The 15,254-nt window shown below is 35.0% G+C and overlaps 1 protein-coding gene across 3 annotated transcripts in view; it reads right to left on the bottom strand.

The window, feature by feature from the left end:
- EML5 (EMAP like 5) overlaps positions 1–15,254 on the bottom strand; it is a 181,368-nt gene that overhangs the window by 134,215 nt on the left and 31,899 nt on the right. For all 3 annotated transcript variants that reach the window (XM_049612358.1, XM_049612360.1, XM_049612359.1), the window contains 5 exons: positions 12,497–12,595; positions 9,634–9,702; positions 6,467–6,652; positions 4,874–5,009; positions 3,396–3,597 (listed from right to left, as the gene is read on the bottom strand). In XM_049612358.1, coding sequence (XP_049468315.1) covers positions 3,396–3,597; positions 4,874–5,009; positions 6,467–6,652; positions 9,634–9,702; positions 12,497–12,595 — 692 coding nt within the window. The remainder of the gene's footprint in view (positions 1–3,395; positions 3,598–4,873; positions 5,010–6,466; positions 6,653–9,633; positions 9,703–12,496; positions 12,596–15,254) is intronic.

Genomic DNA, 15,254 nt, shown 5'->3' with positions numbered 1-15,254 from the left:
ATGCAAATCAAAACCACAATAACATAATCACCTCACCCTTGTCAGATGGCTAGTGTCTAACGACAAGATATGACAAGCCTTAGTGAGGATGTGGACAAAAGGAACTCTTGTGTCTTACTGGTGGGAGGGTAAATTGGTACAGCCAATAAGGAAGCAATATGGATAGTTCCCCCCAAAATTAATATTAATACCATATAAGCCAATAACTGCACTTCTGGGTACTGACTCAAAAAACCAAAACCAATAATTCAAAAATATACATATATTCCCATGTTCATTGCTGCATTATTTATAACAGCCAAGATATGGAAACAACCTTAAGTACTCGTCAACATACTAATGTATAAAATTGGCAAAGAAAAAGTCAAACTTCTACTCTTCACAGATGCCATGATACTCTACATGGAAAATGCAAAAGACTCCATCAAAAAACTGCTAGAACTGGCACATGAATTCAGCAGAGTTGCAGGATATAAAATCAACGTATAGAAACTGCTGCATTTCTATACACCAGTAACAAAGCAGCAGAAACAGAAATCAAGGAATCGATCCCATTCACTTTTTTAAAGATTAGTTATTTGAAAAAGGGCATGCGAGTGGGGAAAGGACAGAGAATGGGAGAGAGAATCCCATGCAGACTCCACATCATCAACGTGAAGTCCAATGTGGGGCTTGAACTCACAAACTGTAAGACCAGACCCGAGATGAAGTCAGACACTTAACCAACTGAGCCACTGAGGCATCCCTCTATCCCATTTACAACTGTACCAAAAACTATAAGATACCTAAGAATATTCCTAACCAAACAGGTAGATCTTTAGTCTGAAAACTACACTTATGAAACACTTATGAAAGAAATTGAAGAAGACACAAAGAAAAGGAAAAATATTTCATGCTATGGATTGGAAGAACAAATATTGTTAAAATGTCTATACTACCCAAAGCAATCTATGCATTCAATGCAATCCCTATCAACATAACACCAGCGTTCTTCACAAAGCTAGAACAAATAATTCTAAAATTTGTACGGAACCAGAAACCTTGAATAGCTACATCAATACTGAAAAAGAAAAGTGGGAGGCATCACTATTCCAGACTTCAAGCTGTATTACAAAGCTGTAATCATAAAGACAGTATGGTACTGGCACAAAAATAGACACATAGATCAAGGGAACAGAATAGAGAACACAGAAATAGACCCACAAGTATATGGTCAACAAATCTTTGATGAGGCAATAAAGAATATCCAATGGAAAAAAGTCAGTCTTTTTCCAAATGGTATTGGGAAAACTAGACAGCAACATGCATAAGAATGAAACAGAACCCCTTTTTTATACCATTCACAAAAACAAACTCAAGATGGTGAAAGACCTAAATGTGTGAAAGGAAACCATCAAAATCCTAGAGGAGAACACAGGCACCAACTTCTTTGACTTTGGCCATAGGTACTTCTTACTAGACACATCTCCATAGGCAAGGGAAACAAAAGCAAAAACGAACTGTTGGGACTTCTTCAAGGTAAGAAGTTTCTGAAAAGCAAAGGAAACAATCAGTAAAACTAAAAGGCAACCTACGACAGGGAAAAAGATATTTCCAAATGACATATTAGATAAAGGGCTAGTATCCCAGATCTATAAAGAACTTACCAAACTCAACACTCAAAAAAAAAAAAAAAAAAAAAAAAAATCCAGTGAAGAAATGGGCAAAAGACATGAAGAGACAGTTCTCCAAAGAAGGCATTCAAATGACTAACAGACACATGAAAAAATGTTCAACATCATCATCAGGGAAATACAAATCAAACCACAAATCAATACTACCTCACACCAGTCAGAATGGCTAAAATTAACAACTCAGAAAACAATAGATGTTGGCAAGGATGCAGAGAAAGGGGAACCTTACACTGTTTGTGGGAATGCAAACTGGTGCAGACACCGTGGACAACAGTGCTCTGGAGGTTCCTCAGAAAGTTAAAGATAGAACTACCCTACAATCCAGCAATTGAACTACTAGGAATTTACCCAAGGGATACAAACATACTGATTCGAAGAGGTACATGCACCCCAATGTTTATAGCAGTACTATCAACAATGGCCAAATTATAGAAAGAGCCCAAATGTCCATTGATGAATGGCTAAAGAAGAGGAGATGTGTACACACGCGTGTGTGCGCGTACACACACACACACACACACATAAACACACACACACTCTCTGGAATATTATTCAGCCCATCAAAAAGAATAAAATCTTGCCATTTGCAATGACATGGATAGAACTAAAGTGTATTATGCTAAGTGAAATAAGTCAGTTAGAGAAAGACAAATACCATATGATTTCACTCATATGTGGAATTTAAGAAGCAAAACAGATGAACATAGGGGAGGTGGAAGGGGGGAAGAGAGGGAGACAAACCCTAAGAGACTCTTAACTATAGAGTACAAACTGAGGGTTGGCTGGTGGGGGGTGGGAGGTCCCTAGGGCAATGGGCTAAATGGTTGATGGATAAAGGAGGACAATTGTTGTGATGAGCAGTGGGTGTTATATGTAAGTGATGAATCACTAAATTCTACTCCTGAAACCAGTACTACACATTAACTAACTGGAATTTAAATAAAATCTTGGAAAGAAAAAAAATAGATTAATGGATAAACAAGGTATGGTATATATACAAAATGGAATTGGCCATAAAAAAAGAATGAAATCTTGCCATTTCCAACAACATGAATGGACCTAGAGGATATTAAGCTAAGTCAAATTAAGTCAGGAAAAGCAAATACCATATGATTTCTCTTATATATGTAATCTAAAAAACAAACAAAAAAACCCCAGATTCATAAATACAGAGAACAAACGTGGTTGTCAGAGTGGCGGAGGATGGAGAAATGGGAAAAGCAGGGGAAGGAGATTAAGAGGTACAAACTTTCAGTTATAAAATAAGTCACAAGATGAAAAGAACAGCATAAGGAGTATAGTCAATACTGTAATAACTTTGGTGATGACAGATGATAACGATACTCATTGCGGTCAGCATTTTATAAAGTATATAATTGTTGAATCATTATGTTATACACCTGAAACTAATGTAACACTATATATCAACTATATTTTAACTAAAAAAAATAGTTTAGTTGAATAAATTACAGTATATCCATGCAGTGGGATATTATATGACTATTAAAAATATCTGTGAACATGTTGATATGGAACAATCTTCAACTTATGTTATCAAGAGAAAAGAAATCTTGTAAGTTGTTTATTCTATTAAATACCAATTAATTATGTTCAGTTGTATACTGTAAGCTGTTAATATTTAAATCAAAGTATTTTTATGAAGTTTTTATGTTTTTCTAAGGAAAAATTCCAGCCTATGCAATTACGCTATGATCTGCTTACCTGACTGAACGATCATCACTTCCAGTCACAGCCAAAGGTTTTGTAGGATGAACAGCAAGTGCCCAAAGTTCACCTTCACAATGCCCTTGCATAATTAGGAAAGGTTTATTCCTTTCATGCACCACAATTTCGAAAATTTCACTGTCCTGTGTTCCAACTAGAATGTGGTCACCACGCCAACAAACACTCCTCACAGACAAACCTAGTCAAAAGTAAATTGTATTTAAGATCAGTGCTGTAATAACATAATGCCGATCTGCTAAATCAATTTAATTTTTGTACCTTTTATCCCTTAGATGTAAGACAAAAGAAATCTCCAAATCTTTGATCTACACATTGTCTTCAATTATCCATTTTGTTTGCTATCTGTAATGATAGTTCTCTCTTCCTATATGCCTAATTTCTATCCATCCTTCAAGACATACGTTCTTCTTCCTCATAGACAACTCCATAGTCTGACCACTTCTTCAGCCATCTCAAAATTAATTAAGCAGGAATGACAAAAGTAATTGTACTATTTTTCTCTGTATAATAATCTGACTTTTCATGTGTCTATATTTCATTTCTTCCATCTGTTCACCAAAGCATTAAAAAGAGAGACTTTTACTTTTTCTCTATATTCCACAATCCCTTTTATAACCTTACGAAAGCTAGTGTTTCTCTATTTTCTCATCTGTATCATGTAGCCAACATAAAGATACTGTGAACTTTACAATGTTCTTGTAAAGGTCAAATAGGACAAAGTGTCAAATTATTTTGCAAACTTTAAGGTACAATAATGCTCAACAAAACGAATGAAAATAGTATAACAGTTAACATTTACTAGATGATTATTATGTGCCAGACAGTATTCTAAACATTTTATATATATTAAATTAGCTCATTTAATCCTAGGAGACAGTCTTATTCTCACTTATGGGGGAGATTAAATATGTAGCCCAAGGTCACCCACCTAGTAAGTTGACTGAAATAAGGCTTAACCATAGACTTCTGCAACTTCCAATCCTAAGTACCGCGCTAGTGAATAAAACTTTTATTTTTATTGTGAAAGACTGTTTTAATATATCAATTTTTTAAGTCCCTAAAGAAGAAAAAATCTCCCAATTGAACAAAACTTTCCTCAACCCTCAACACGTTTTATTTTCAACAGTTTGCTAAATAGTTATATTTAGCATTCTAACAGATAAATATTTTCAAAATCCAAGGTTACCTAAGTAAGCCCTTATCCCATCCCTCTGTAAATCCCATTGTAATAAGCGTTAGACATATACAAGAATCCTTGTCATAATAGTAAACCTAGACTGTCTTCAGGCAAACTCTCCTCTTCAATAAAAGGAGATCAATTAAATCTATACAGTAGGAACGGGCAAATTTAAATATCATTTATATTTATAAAACCTACATTTATATTTACTAAAAGAAACAGACAATCCTTGGTACATTTAGAATTTGTCTAGTAGTGACACATTTGTTATTACCTTTGTATCCCTGGTCTGTTTCCCTGAGATCAATCACAGTAATCGGTTTAAAAGTTAAATCCCAAAGGCGAATACAGCCATCTCTGCCACCAGTAGCAAAGCCTTCTTCACAAGCATTCATACTAAAAATTCCTGCCTAGTGGAGAAAATAAAATAATTTAACAATATGTACTCTTTAAGAAAATCTGTAATGTAGGCAGAAACCCACTTTAAAAGATTTTGGTATGACAGCAATCAACAAATACAACAGAAAACACAAATGAAAATCTAGAAATAAATCTATGTATACATGTATCTATGTACAATATATGACCAATGACATGGACATATAGAGACATATATAAAGTTAAACCTTATACCACGTATAAAAATGAATTGTATACATTACATTCTAAATGTGAGAAATAAATGTTAGAAAAGAGTCAAAAGAACATTTATAGAACTTTGAGCTATGAGAGACCTTTTATGCAAGGCAGTTTACCCATAAGCCATAAAGGAAAACAAATTTTTCATATGACAAAAGATATCATAAGCAAAGGCAAACAGATTGGGGAAATATCTGCAATGTGTTGACCACTGAAAGGTTAATACCCTAACATACAAATGAATAAAGAAAATCCAAGGACAAAAATAACAAAAAAGAGCAAAGAGTAAGAAAAACCAATTAATAGAAAAGGAATTTCAAGCAGTCAACAAATATATGAAATTACATATATTTAGGAAACAAAATCAAAACAAGAAGTTACTACTTGTCACCCAGAAAACAAGCAAAAATTTACAACGGTGGTTAAATCCTGCACTGAGGAATATGAAGAGCAAACTGGTATTTTTATATACTGATGATGAAAATGTAAATTGCCACAACCTTTGTGGAAAAGAATCTGATATTTCTGGTCTTTTGCTTAAAGCAAGTCCTGTTCTAAGTAGTTCTTTCATGTATTTAATATGTAACATATTATATATTTATCATGGTTCATATAAATACATTTAATAACTTTTTTACTTGAGATCTTACTGCTCACCATGGGGCAGCTCTGTGCTCTCTAGGTCCCTTCATTATGTGAGGGACCCAACTGCTAAAAATCCCTAATCCAAAAAACACTAAAAAGTTTTAACAACAGATTTTTTCCCAGTTTGATAACTTTTCTATATGAAAATCTCAGGAATTACAAAAATTAAATTCCGTTGCCACTCACTCACTTAATGAAATAATAATATTAAAATTAAAAAGGTGTATTTTTTCTAGAATATTACCCACAAGAGTTCTAGCTTTATTCTGTTGTAGTTAATCTAGAATACTTTTACTGTTGAATTTAATAAGCTATTTATCAATAATACTCTGAGGAAGATACAAATACCAGAGCAATGGCTTGAACAAGGTAGTAATTATACTAATTTAATAAATATCTACATGTCTAATTGCATAACGCTTCTTCACTGAAATCTTGAAAACAAACAGGCTAATTCAGTTAGAACAACATTTTTCAAGTAACTGAATTGACTAGAAAGTCTGCTACATTACATAATCTTTTGCTCTACGACAAGAAGGTAAGCAGTTATCGAAAAGTGTTTAAAATATTTAAATATACTTACAGTATGGGCTCCTTGTATTGTCCTTATAAGATTGATTCCTTTCCAAACATATATATCCCCATTAAGTGCACCAGAATATGTTAATTCATCCCTTGCACAGGCCAGGCACAAAATTGTCTGAAGGTCACCAGTTTTACCAAAGACCCCTCGTTTTGGGGTCAGAGCATTTCCACATAAACTCCAGAACTAAAAGATACACAGTATAATCAAATTACCAAAGAATGCTTATAAAATAAAGTAAAATATTTCTAGTACTTTGAAGCTATATTAGATTAGCAGACTAAAAATTACCTAAGAAATTCCCTTATGAAACATTAGCTTTCAAATGTTCACATCCTCATCCTAGTGTTGTCAATAGCTATATTAGAGCTGATAAGCCACTGGTTTCAATCCTTATCTGTAAGAATAAGGGGGGTGAACTAGATTATTTTAAAAATAGGCTATGCTTCCCCCCTTCGGTTTCTGAAAAAAATTTACATGAAACTCAGACATTGAAAGACTTGGCTATGGGTTGGCAATGAAAATGAAGATAAGACATCAGACACTCTTAGGAAAGAGGACCAACCTAACGTCCAATCTTTGATGAAGTTAGTAAAGATGGGGGGAAAATGGTGTTCTCACTGATATTTTCAAAGCTGAGCAATTCTTTTACTTGTAAAGCTTAAAAGATACACATTTGGAATAATTAGTTCATTCTTAGGAGAAAATGGGAAGTCAAACATAAATCTTCATGACCAAGGTTTTTATTCTTTTATGTGAATTCAGGTAAATTTTAATAGTGTGTAGAAAGAAATAAACAAAAATGGATTAGGGCATTGATATACAGAATAAACAGTTTTGCATAAAGAAATTTGGCCCAGAGAATAAATTCAACTTTATAGTAAGTTACCACTTAAAATAACATTGATTGTTACATACTTAAACATCTCCCCTCATCTGTTGAGATCTTATTTTAAGACCTAAAGATCTTAGTTTAAAACCTGAAGCCTCGGTGCACCTGGGTGGCTCAGTCGGTTGAGCGGCCGACTTGAGCTCAGGTCATGATCTCGCGGTCCATGGGTTCGAGCCCCGCGTCAGGCTCTGTGCTGACAGCTCAGAGCCTGGAGCCTGTTTCGGATTCTGTGTCTCCCTCTCTCTGACCCTCCCCCGTTCATGCTCTGTCTCTCTCTGTCTCAAAAATAAATAAACGTTAAAAAAAAAAATTAAAAACCCTGAAGCCTCAAAAAATTATGATGCTTATCCATTCAATAATGAATGCTTTAATCAATGAATTTTTGTGATTTTTCATTCTAAAAGCCCCATGATCCCTTTGCACAAGGATAGCTGGTTCTCTTCCTATCAGCAAATCCCTATTTCAACCTACTATTTATTTTCATCTAGGAGTGATTCTCAAATCTGGCTGCACATTAGACCTCACCTGAGAGAAATGATAAAACATAGTATGCTGGGCCCCCACAGAGATAAACTGAGACAGAATCTCCAGAGAGTCAAACCCAGGTATCCAAAATTTTTGATGCTCAGAGTAAAGCACTCATGTTCTATAATCCAGATCAATGCTAGCTAATAGAACTTTCTGCGATGATGAAAATATTCTCTCTCTCTCTCTCTCTACATATATATACATATACACACACACACTGTCCAATAGAGTAACCACTGCATACATGTGGGTCTTAAGCATTTGAAATGTGATGACTGGGGTGACAGAAGAAGTGATTAAACTTTATTTAACTTTAATTAACTTAAATAGCTACATGTAGCTAGTTGCTACTGTACTGGCCAGTGAAGTTCTAGATCATCTTTGGGACTTCGTTTCCTCACGTGTACTGCCTGTAAAGACATCTACCCTACTTTCCATTGACTCAACTACAAGAAAAGAAATGTCACTCAGTAAAAATATAGTTTAATTCAGAAGAATCATGTGTTTAATACCTGAAAATGGAACTTTCAGTTTTATTTATAATACAAAACAGTAATATGTTTATTAATTTGCCAATATTTTATTAAGCATTTTATATCAAGAATAACAAACACCATCTTGTTCATCACAGATGAAAAAGACAAAAATTTCTACCTTTGCAGTATTTGTACTACTCTTGCAGTAAGGTACAAATCTATGCTAGATTTCTACCTTAAATCTAGCATAAAGACTTTTGCTGAGTATCTGTTAAAGAAATAAAGATTTAATACTACTCATTATCAAATCAGTACCAGAATATCAAAACCAGAATTGCAGTGGCAGCTAAAGATGCTTTGGAGAAAATGCAGACGGAGTAAGCATACCGAAAGAAAGGATGTAAACACAGAACCTTACTTACTAGGAATTAACTGTTGTAAGGAACTGTTCTATCAGAGAGGGGAAGAAGCAAGTATTTCCAATGTGCACCAGGGATTTAAAAGTAATTGTAAACATAAGAATGAATATCACCACTGACTATATGGGCTTCAAAACCTGGACTATAATTATAAAACAAAATTCAGAGCTTTCATAAGCATAATAAACAGTGGCTACCAAAGGGTGAGGTCAAATCAAAGAGTAAATATAGAGAGAGGAAAAGATAATACTGTCAGAAAGATGACCAGGTGCTATGTGCTAGGAACTGACAAGCACTTGAATAAACACTGCCTTACTTAATCCAATCTACAAGGATTATATAGATTATATAGATTATATAACATAACAGCAGCCATATTTTTAAGATGTGAAAAAAGCTCAGTGAGGCTACATGACTCATCCCGGGTCAAACACCTAAGCTGGTAAGTGGCAAAGCCAACTCTGTCCATGCTGCTTCCGTCACACCAACTTATCTCTGTGCAGGAAATCTCTTCCTTTGCTTGGCTTCCTATGCTCACATTTTATTCTGTAGGTGAAACATGAGAAAACAAGACAGATGTGGTAAAACCTACTTCACTAGACTATAAATTTCTTTATGGAAAGTGTTTTATTCATTCCCTACTCATACCTATACTCCTTACAGTGCCTCACACACAGTAATGACACAGTAAATGCCTGTTAGGTTGAACATCAGAACGTTAAAAATGTTGACATTTTAAAAATAAGTACTGTCAAAATCCTAAGACTCCCCTAAATTGTAAATAGTGTGGTGAGTACTTAGTGGCAGAGAGTAAGTATAAATGACTATTATAAAACAAGACCTTTCTAGTACCTTGATATGTTTTACACCACAGCTGACAAGTTTATTTGGCTGGTACAAGTCCCAAGAGATATCAAATATCTGTAAACAAATCAGATTCATGGTTAAAATACTTATTTTCAAAATCACTTAAGAATCCATCCAAAAGACCAAATGCCCCAACACCCTACCTATCATAAAACAATATTCCTCAATGAATAATAATCAGAATCCCACACTTCACAATCTCATGAGAAATAAATATGTAAATGATATGAACAAAAATTATTTCTTAGATAAAGACATGCCATATGGTTTCACTCATATGTGGAATTTAAGAAACAAAACATGAACATAGGAGAAAGGGGGAAAAAAAGAGAGGGAAGCAAATCATAGAAGACTCTTTACTATGTAGAACAAACTTAGGGTTGCTAGAGGGGAAATGGGTGAGGGATGGGCCAAAAGGGTAATGGGTGCTGTGAGGAGCACTGGATGTTATATGTAAGTGATGAATCGCTAAATTCTACTCCTGAAACCAGTTTTACCATATATATTAAGTAGAATTTAAAAATTTGAAATAAAAATAAAATATTAATAAAAAATTATTTCTTAGCTTCTATGAACTTTATGAAACAACTAGTGAAGTGAAAATTAATGCCTCTTTTTAATTTTTTAAAAAATCTGGTCCAGGGGCATGTGAGCGGCTCAGTTGGTTAGGTTTCTGACTCTAGATTTCAGCTATGCTCATGGTCTCATGGTTTCTGAGATGGAGCCCTGTGTCAGGCTCTGGGCTGACAGCAAAGAACCTACTTGGGATTCTCTCTCTCTCTCTCTCTCTCTCTTTCTCTCTCTCTCTCACTTTCTCTAAAAAAATAAGTAAACATTAAAAAAAATAAAAAATTTCGTCTGTAAGTCACAAGAATGTTCAACAGAACTAGGGCATGAGGCAAGTACCTACATAATTTCTGCACAGAAAACATAATGAATGGAATGTACACTTAACACAGCTAGAAACAGAGAACTTTTTTTAATGTTTATTTATTTTGAGAGAAAGAGAGAGAGAGGGCAGGGCAGAGAGAAAGGAGAGAGAATCTCAAGCAGGCTCCACACTGTCAGTGCAAAGCCCAACACAGGGCTCAATCTCACTGACTGTGAGGTCAGGACCTGAGCTGAAATCAAGAACCAGATGCTTAACCAACTCAGCCACCCAGGTGCCCTGAGAACTTTTTTAAGCAATTGAAAAAGGGAATGTTTTTATAGGTTTCTACCATACAAAATTACTTACATAAAGAATCCAAATATTTATTTCACAGTGAAAATTGTTTTTATTTTTTAGCTTTCTTTATTGTTTATGGGTCAAACAAAATTACCTTATACTTAAAATTTGGAGATCTCAGGCTTTGTTCTTGTCTAAGATTGCCAAAATTCTAAATTCTAACCAACCATTTTTGTTATAATAGCAAACGACAAAAAACCCAGCTGAAAATATGCAATAGAAACATATACTTTAATAACAAAAGAAAAGCTCTTGAAAAATAATTTCATAGCAGAAAAAAACAATTCTGTTACTCTTCACCATGTTTCTTTTAACACCTGCCTGCATAATCACCTAAGATGCTTATTACCTTTAAAAATGTATAAAATTATATTCTTCAGTAATAATAACGATTACATCTTATAAATTAATGTTTAACAAGTCACCATACACAGATTATATGAAAACCATATTGATGCAACTTTAAATACTAACTACAAAAATACTTTAAAAATTCCAACAGTACCATCTTCATAATAATCTACTTACTAAATCCAAAGTGTGTAATGCTTTAAGTCAGAATATGCAATTACCTAATTAAAATATACAAATCTGATCTGTTATACTTTAATAATTATCTGGGGCGCCTGGGTGGCTCAGTCGGTTAAGCGGCTGACTTCGGCTCAGGTCATGATTTCGCGGTCCGTGAGTTCGAGCCCCGCGTCGGGCTCTGTGCTCACAGCTCAGAGCCTGGAGCCTGTTTCAGATTCTGTGTCTCCCTCTCTCTGACCCTCCCCCGTTCATGCTCTGTCTCTCTGTCTCAAAAATAAATAAACGTTAAAAAAAAAAAATTTAAAAAAATAATAATAATAATTCTCTAAATTGTGTTTGTGAGTAACAGGCCCTTTTGAGAATCTGCTAAAAGACAAGTTTATTTTCCAAAATGCAAATACACACAAAATTTTCTATGCTACTTTTATAGATTCATTCATAGATTCCACCCCTACCCCCCCACCCCCAATAGAATCAAACACTGTATCTCCTGTGCTTCAGGTCATAATTTTACTACACACACACACACACACACACACACACACACACACAAATGAGACATTTTACAAGGCTTATAACAACGTTTTTGATGTATGTTTATAAAAGTAAATTTAATTAAAAAGTTGACTACAAAGTATTTTTTATGATTAACTTTATATAGCTTAGAACAAGGAATATATTTTTAACAAGTTTCCAAAGTAAAAAATGTTAGGTCTCTAAAATTTTTAATATGAATACATAATTTCAAATTCACACATACATATCATTTTTCACTTTGTGATATATACATAACAAATTAGTGATAAACCATACTAAATAGACCATAGGCATGAACCATTCATCATTTATCCTGAAGCAAACAATGGTTAAAAGTTTAGCACTAACACTATGCATACTGAGTCATATTTTTGAGTACTACAATACATATACGTTCTAAAATTTTCTGAGTATTTACAGTTGTACTTTAAATTATTAGTTACATATGAACTATCTGGCAATAACAAAGTACAGAAACACAAAATCCTCTGGCTCTCCTCTGGCTTTTCCCCCATCCAGTACCCAGTAGAAACCCCAAAGGAGAATACTTACTCTGTCTGTGTGGCCAGGGGCCATAGATAACATTTTTCCCCTTTTCCAATCCCAAACACAAACTGCATTCTTTGAATCAAGTCCAACTGAAACCAAGCGCTGAATTATATCCAAGAAGTCCATGAGGGAATAAAAAGCAAACAAATCAAAAAGGAAGCAAATTATAAACAAATTCTACTCATGGGCATCAAAACATCAAAACTTACACATTTATGTTTTATAGACCTAATAGAGAAGGGCTGGATGTATTTCATCTTGTTAATATTCACATATGCGTAGTTCTTTACATTAAGAAACGGAAGAGAGACTTCCATCCTAACAGTAGCACTGACAAAATACCCTAAAACATCTCTCCTGCCAAAAACTAAAAATGCTAGATAAAATGTAAAAACATCTTTTTAAATGCACTGCTGAGCTGTCAAGGAATTAAGAAATCTGGAACAAAAACAAAGTGATTTCACATAGGAATCCTGGAAGGTAAGAAAGCTCCCACATCCACTTTACTCTAAAGGCACCAGCTAACTCTTAGTAAGCCTGATGTTTGTTCTGCAGACTGAACAAGAATGGGAGGGAGATAAGGTTTAGGGCCAGCCCAAGGTATAGATTTGAATTTCAGATATCTAAAGCAGTGAACTGCTCAGAGAAAGGGAAAACAAGAAAGTATCCCTCCCCTGTTTTTAAAGTTTATTTATTTATTTATTTTGAGAGAGAATGAATGAATGAATGAATGAATGACTATCCCAAGCAGGCTCCATGCTATCAGCATGGAGCCTGACACAGGACTCAAATTCAGGAACTGTGAGATCATGACCTGAGACAAAATCAAGAGATGGGCGCTTAGCCGACTGAGCTACCCAGGCACCCCAGCCCTTTTTTAAAAAGAGGTGGCATGCATGAAGGGGAAGAAAAACCTCCCGGCAAATGGATAGATATAAGCAGCTTTCAACTGGTTGTAGGGCCTAACTCCACATTAATCATAAACCCCTCAAGCGGAAAATTTTATTCAGAGTGGCCCTAAGGGTTGCAGTCTTCAGGCATCTTCAACAATGTAGCAAACACAGGTGAATATAAATCCTATCTGGAGAACTGACACTTCAATCCATCCCTCAAAGAATTCCTATAGGTAGCAATTCAATAAACACCTCTAACCCCCATAGCCATGGGAAATAAGAACAAGTAAGAATCAGCAAATCAAGACAAATAGCAAAATCAGTCCCATAAAACATCAGATATTGGAATTATCAGGTGAACAGAGATATAAAATTAAGGCTTCAAAATATCTTCATATGAAGAAGGAATAGGAGACTATAAAAAGTATCCAAGCATATCTGAAGAAGCGAATGGAATTTCTAGAAATGAAAAATAAAATAAATAAAATTTAAAACTCAGTGGAAGAGTTACATAGGCAAGTAGAGGGAGATGAAGATACAGAGTTAAAAAGAGGAGCTAGCAAGATGGAAAGTGTGAGAGAGGTTAAGAAACGTGAGAGATGGAATTCCAGCCATGGAGAAGTATCAGGGTCTGAACCTGCCCCCCGCCATAAACAACCAGAAACCACACAAGTATGCAAAAACGAACATTTTCAGACATTCAAAACAGGAAGTGAAGCACTGTGAACTCTCAAAGGGGGAGAAACAAACAAGGTGAGACCTGTACTTGCCCTAGCCTTCATCTAGGAGGCAATTTCCATATTATAGCACAGAAAGGTAGAATCCAAACAGGGCCCAGCAGACTTGCTGATTTGAGAAGACAGAGCGAGCCTAGAGTTCAGACGTCATGGCTAGGATTTGCAGAGCAGAGAAAGAGCTCCAGAAAATTTGTTTATGGGTCCCCTTGAGAACACCAATCTTTTCATGCCCAGGGTGAAATCCGTCAGGCCATGCAAAGAACAAATTGTGGACAAAAAGCAATTACTGGGGAGCTACAGCCAAAAAATTCCCAGAGATCATAAAGGGTCAGGATCACTCAAGTTCCCAATAGCCAGAATGGAGATAACTCTTTGAGTTCACTAGGTATTCAGTAGGGATCCCAGAAGAGTTGCACCTTAGTGGCAAAGTTAAACCAGTAGTCCTAGAGGAAAAGCTACTCTAGCCCTGCCCCCCAAAAAGCTTGAAAGCAAGCTTTCACAAGGATTAAACTTATTCACAAGGAATTTAACTACGTGCCAGAACAATGTACAAAATACTTTATTTTTTTTTAATGTGCAAAATACTTTAAAGGAATACAACAAAATCCAGAATGCAGAATGTAACATATACAGTGTCCAGCATCCAATAAAAAAAATTATTGGACATGTGAACAAAGAAGAAAATGTGATGAATAACCAGGAGAAAAATCAGTTAATAGAAGCAGACCCAAGAATCACAGAAATGATAAAAATTAGGAGACATTCGCTATTAAAATGAAAATGTTCAGGATGCTCAAGAATTATTTTTATTATTTTTAAAAATTTTGTAATGTTTATTTATTTTTGACAGAGAGACACACACACACACACCCATACACACAGAATGCAAGTGGGGGAGGGGCAGAGAGAGAGGGAGACACAGAATCCAAAGCAAGCTCCAGGCTCCAAGCTGTCAGCACAGAGCCCGATGTGGGGCTTGAACTCACAAACTATGAGCCGAAGTCGGATGCTTAATCGACTGAGCCACCCAGGTGCCCCAAGAATTATTTTAAAACATACAAAGAATAAAAAGAGAAATGGAAGATTTGAAAGAACATACATAATTTGTAAAAATAAATGTTGAATTATGTG

This window comes from Panthera uncia (assembly GCF_023721935.1).
Source record: "Panthera uncia isolate 11264 chromosome B3 unlocalized genomic scaffold, Puncia_PCG_1.0 HiC_scaffold_1, whole genome shotgun sequence".
NCBI classification, from domain to species: Eukaryota; Metazoa; Chordata; class Mammalia; order Carnivora; family Felidae; genus Panthera; species Panthera uncia.
The sequence above is the reverse complement of the archived record's forward strand: the minus strand, read 5'-3'. Positions and strand labels throughout refer to the sequence as shown.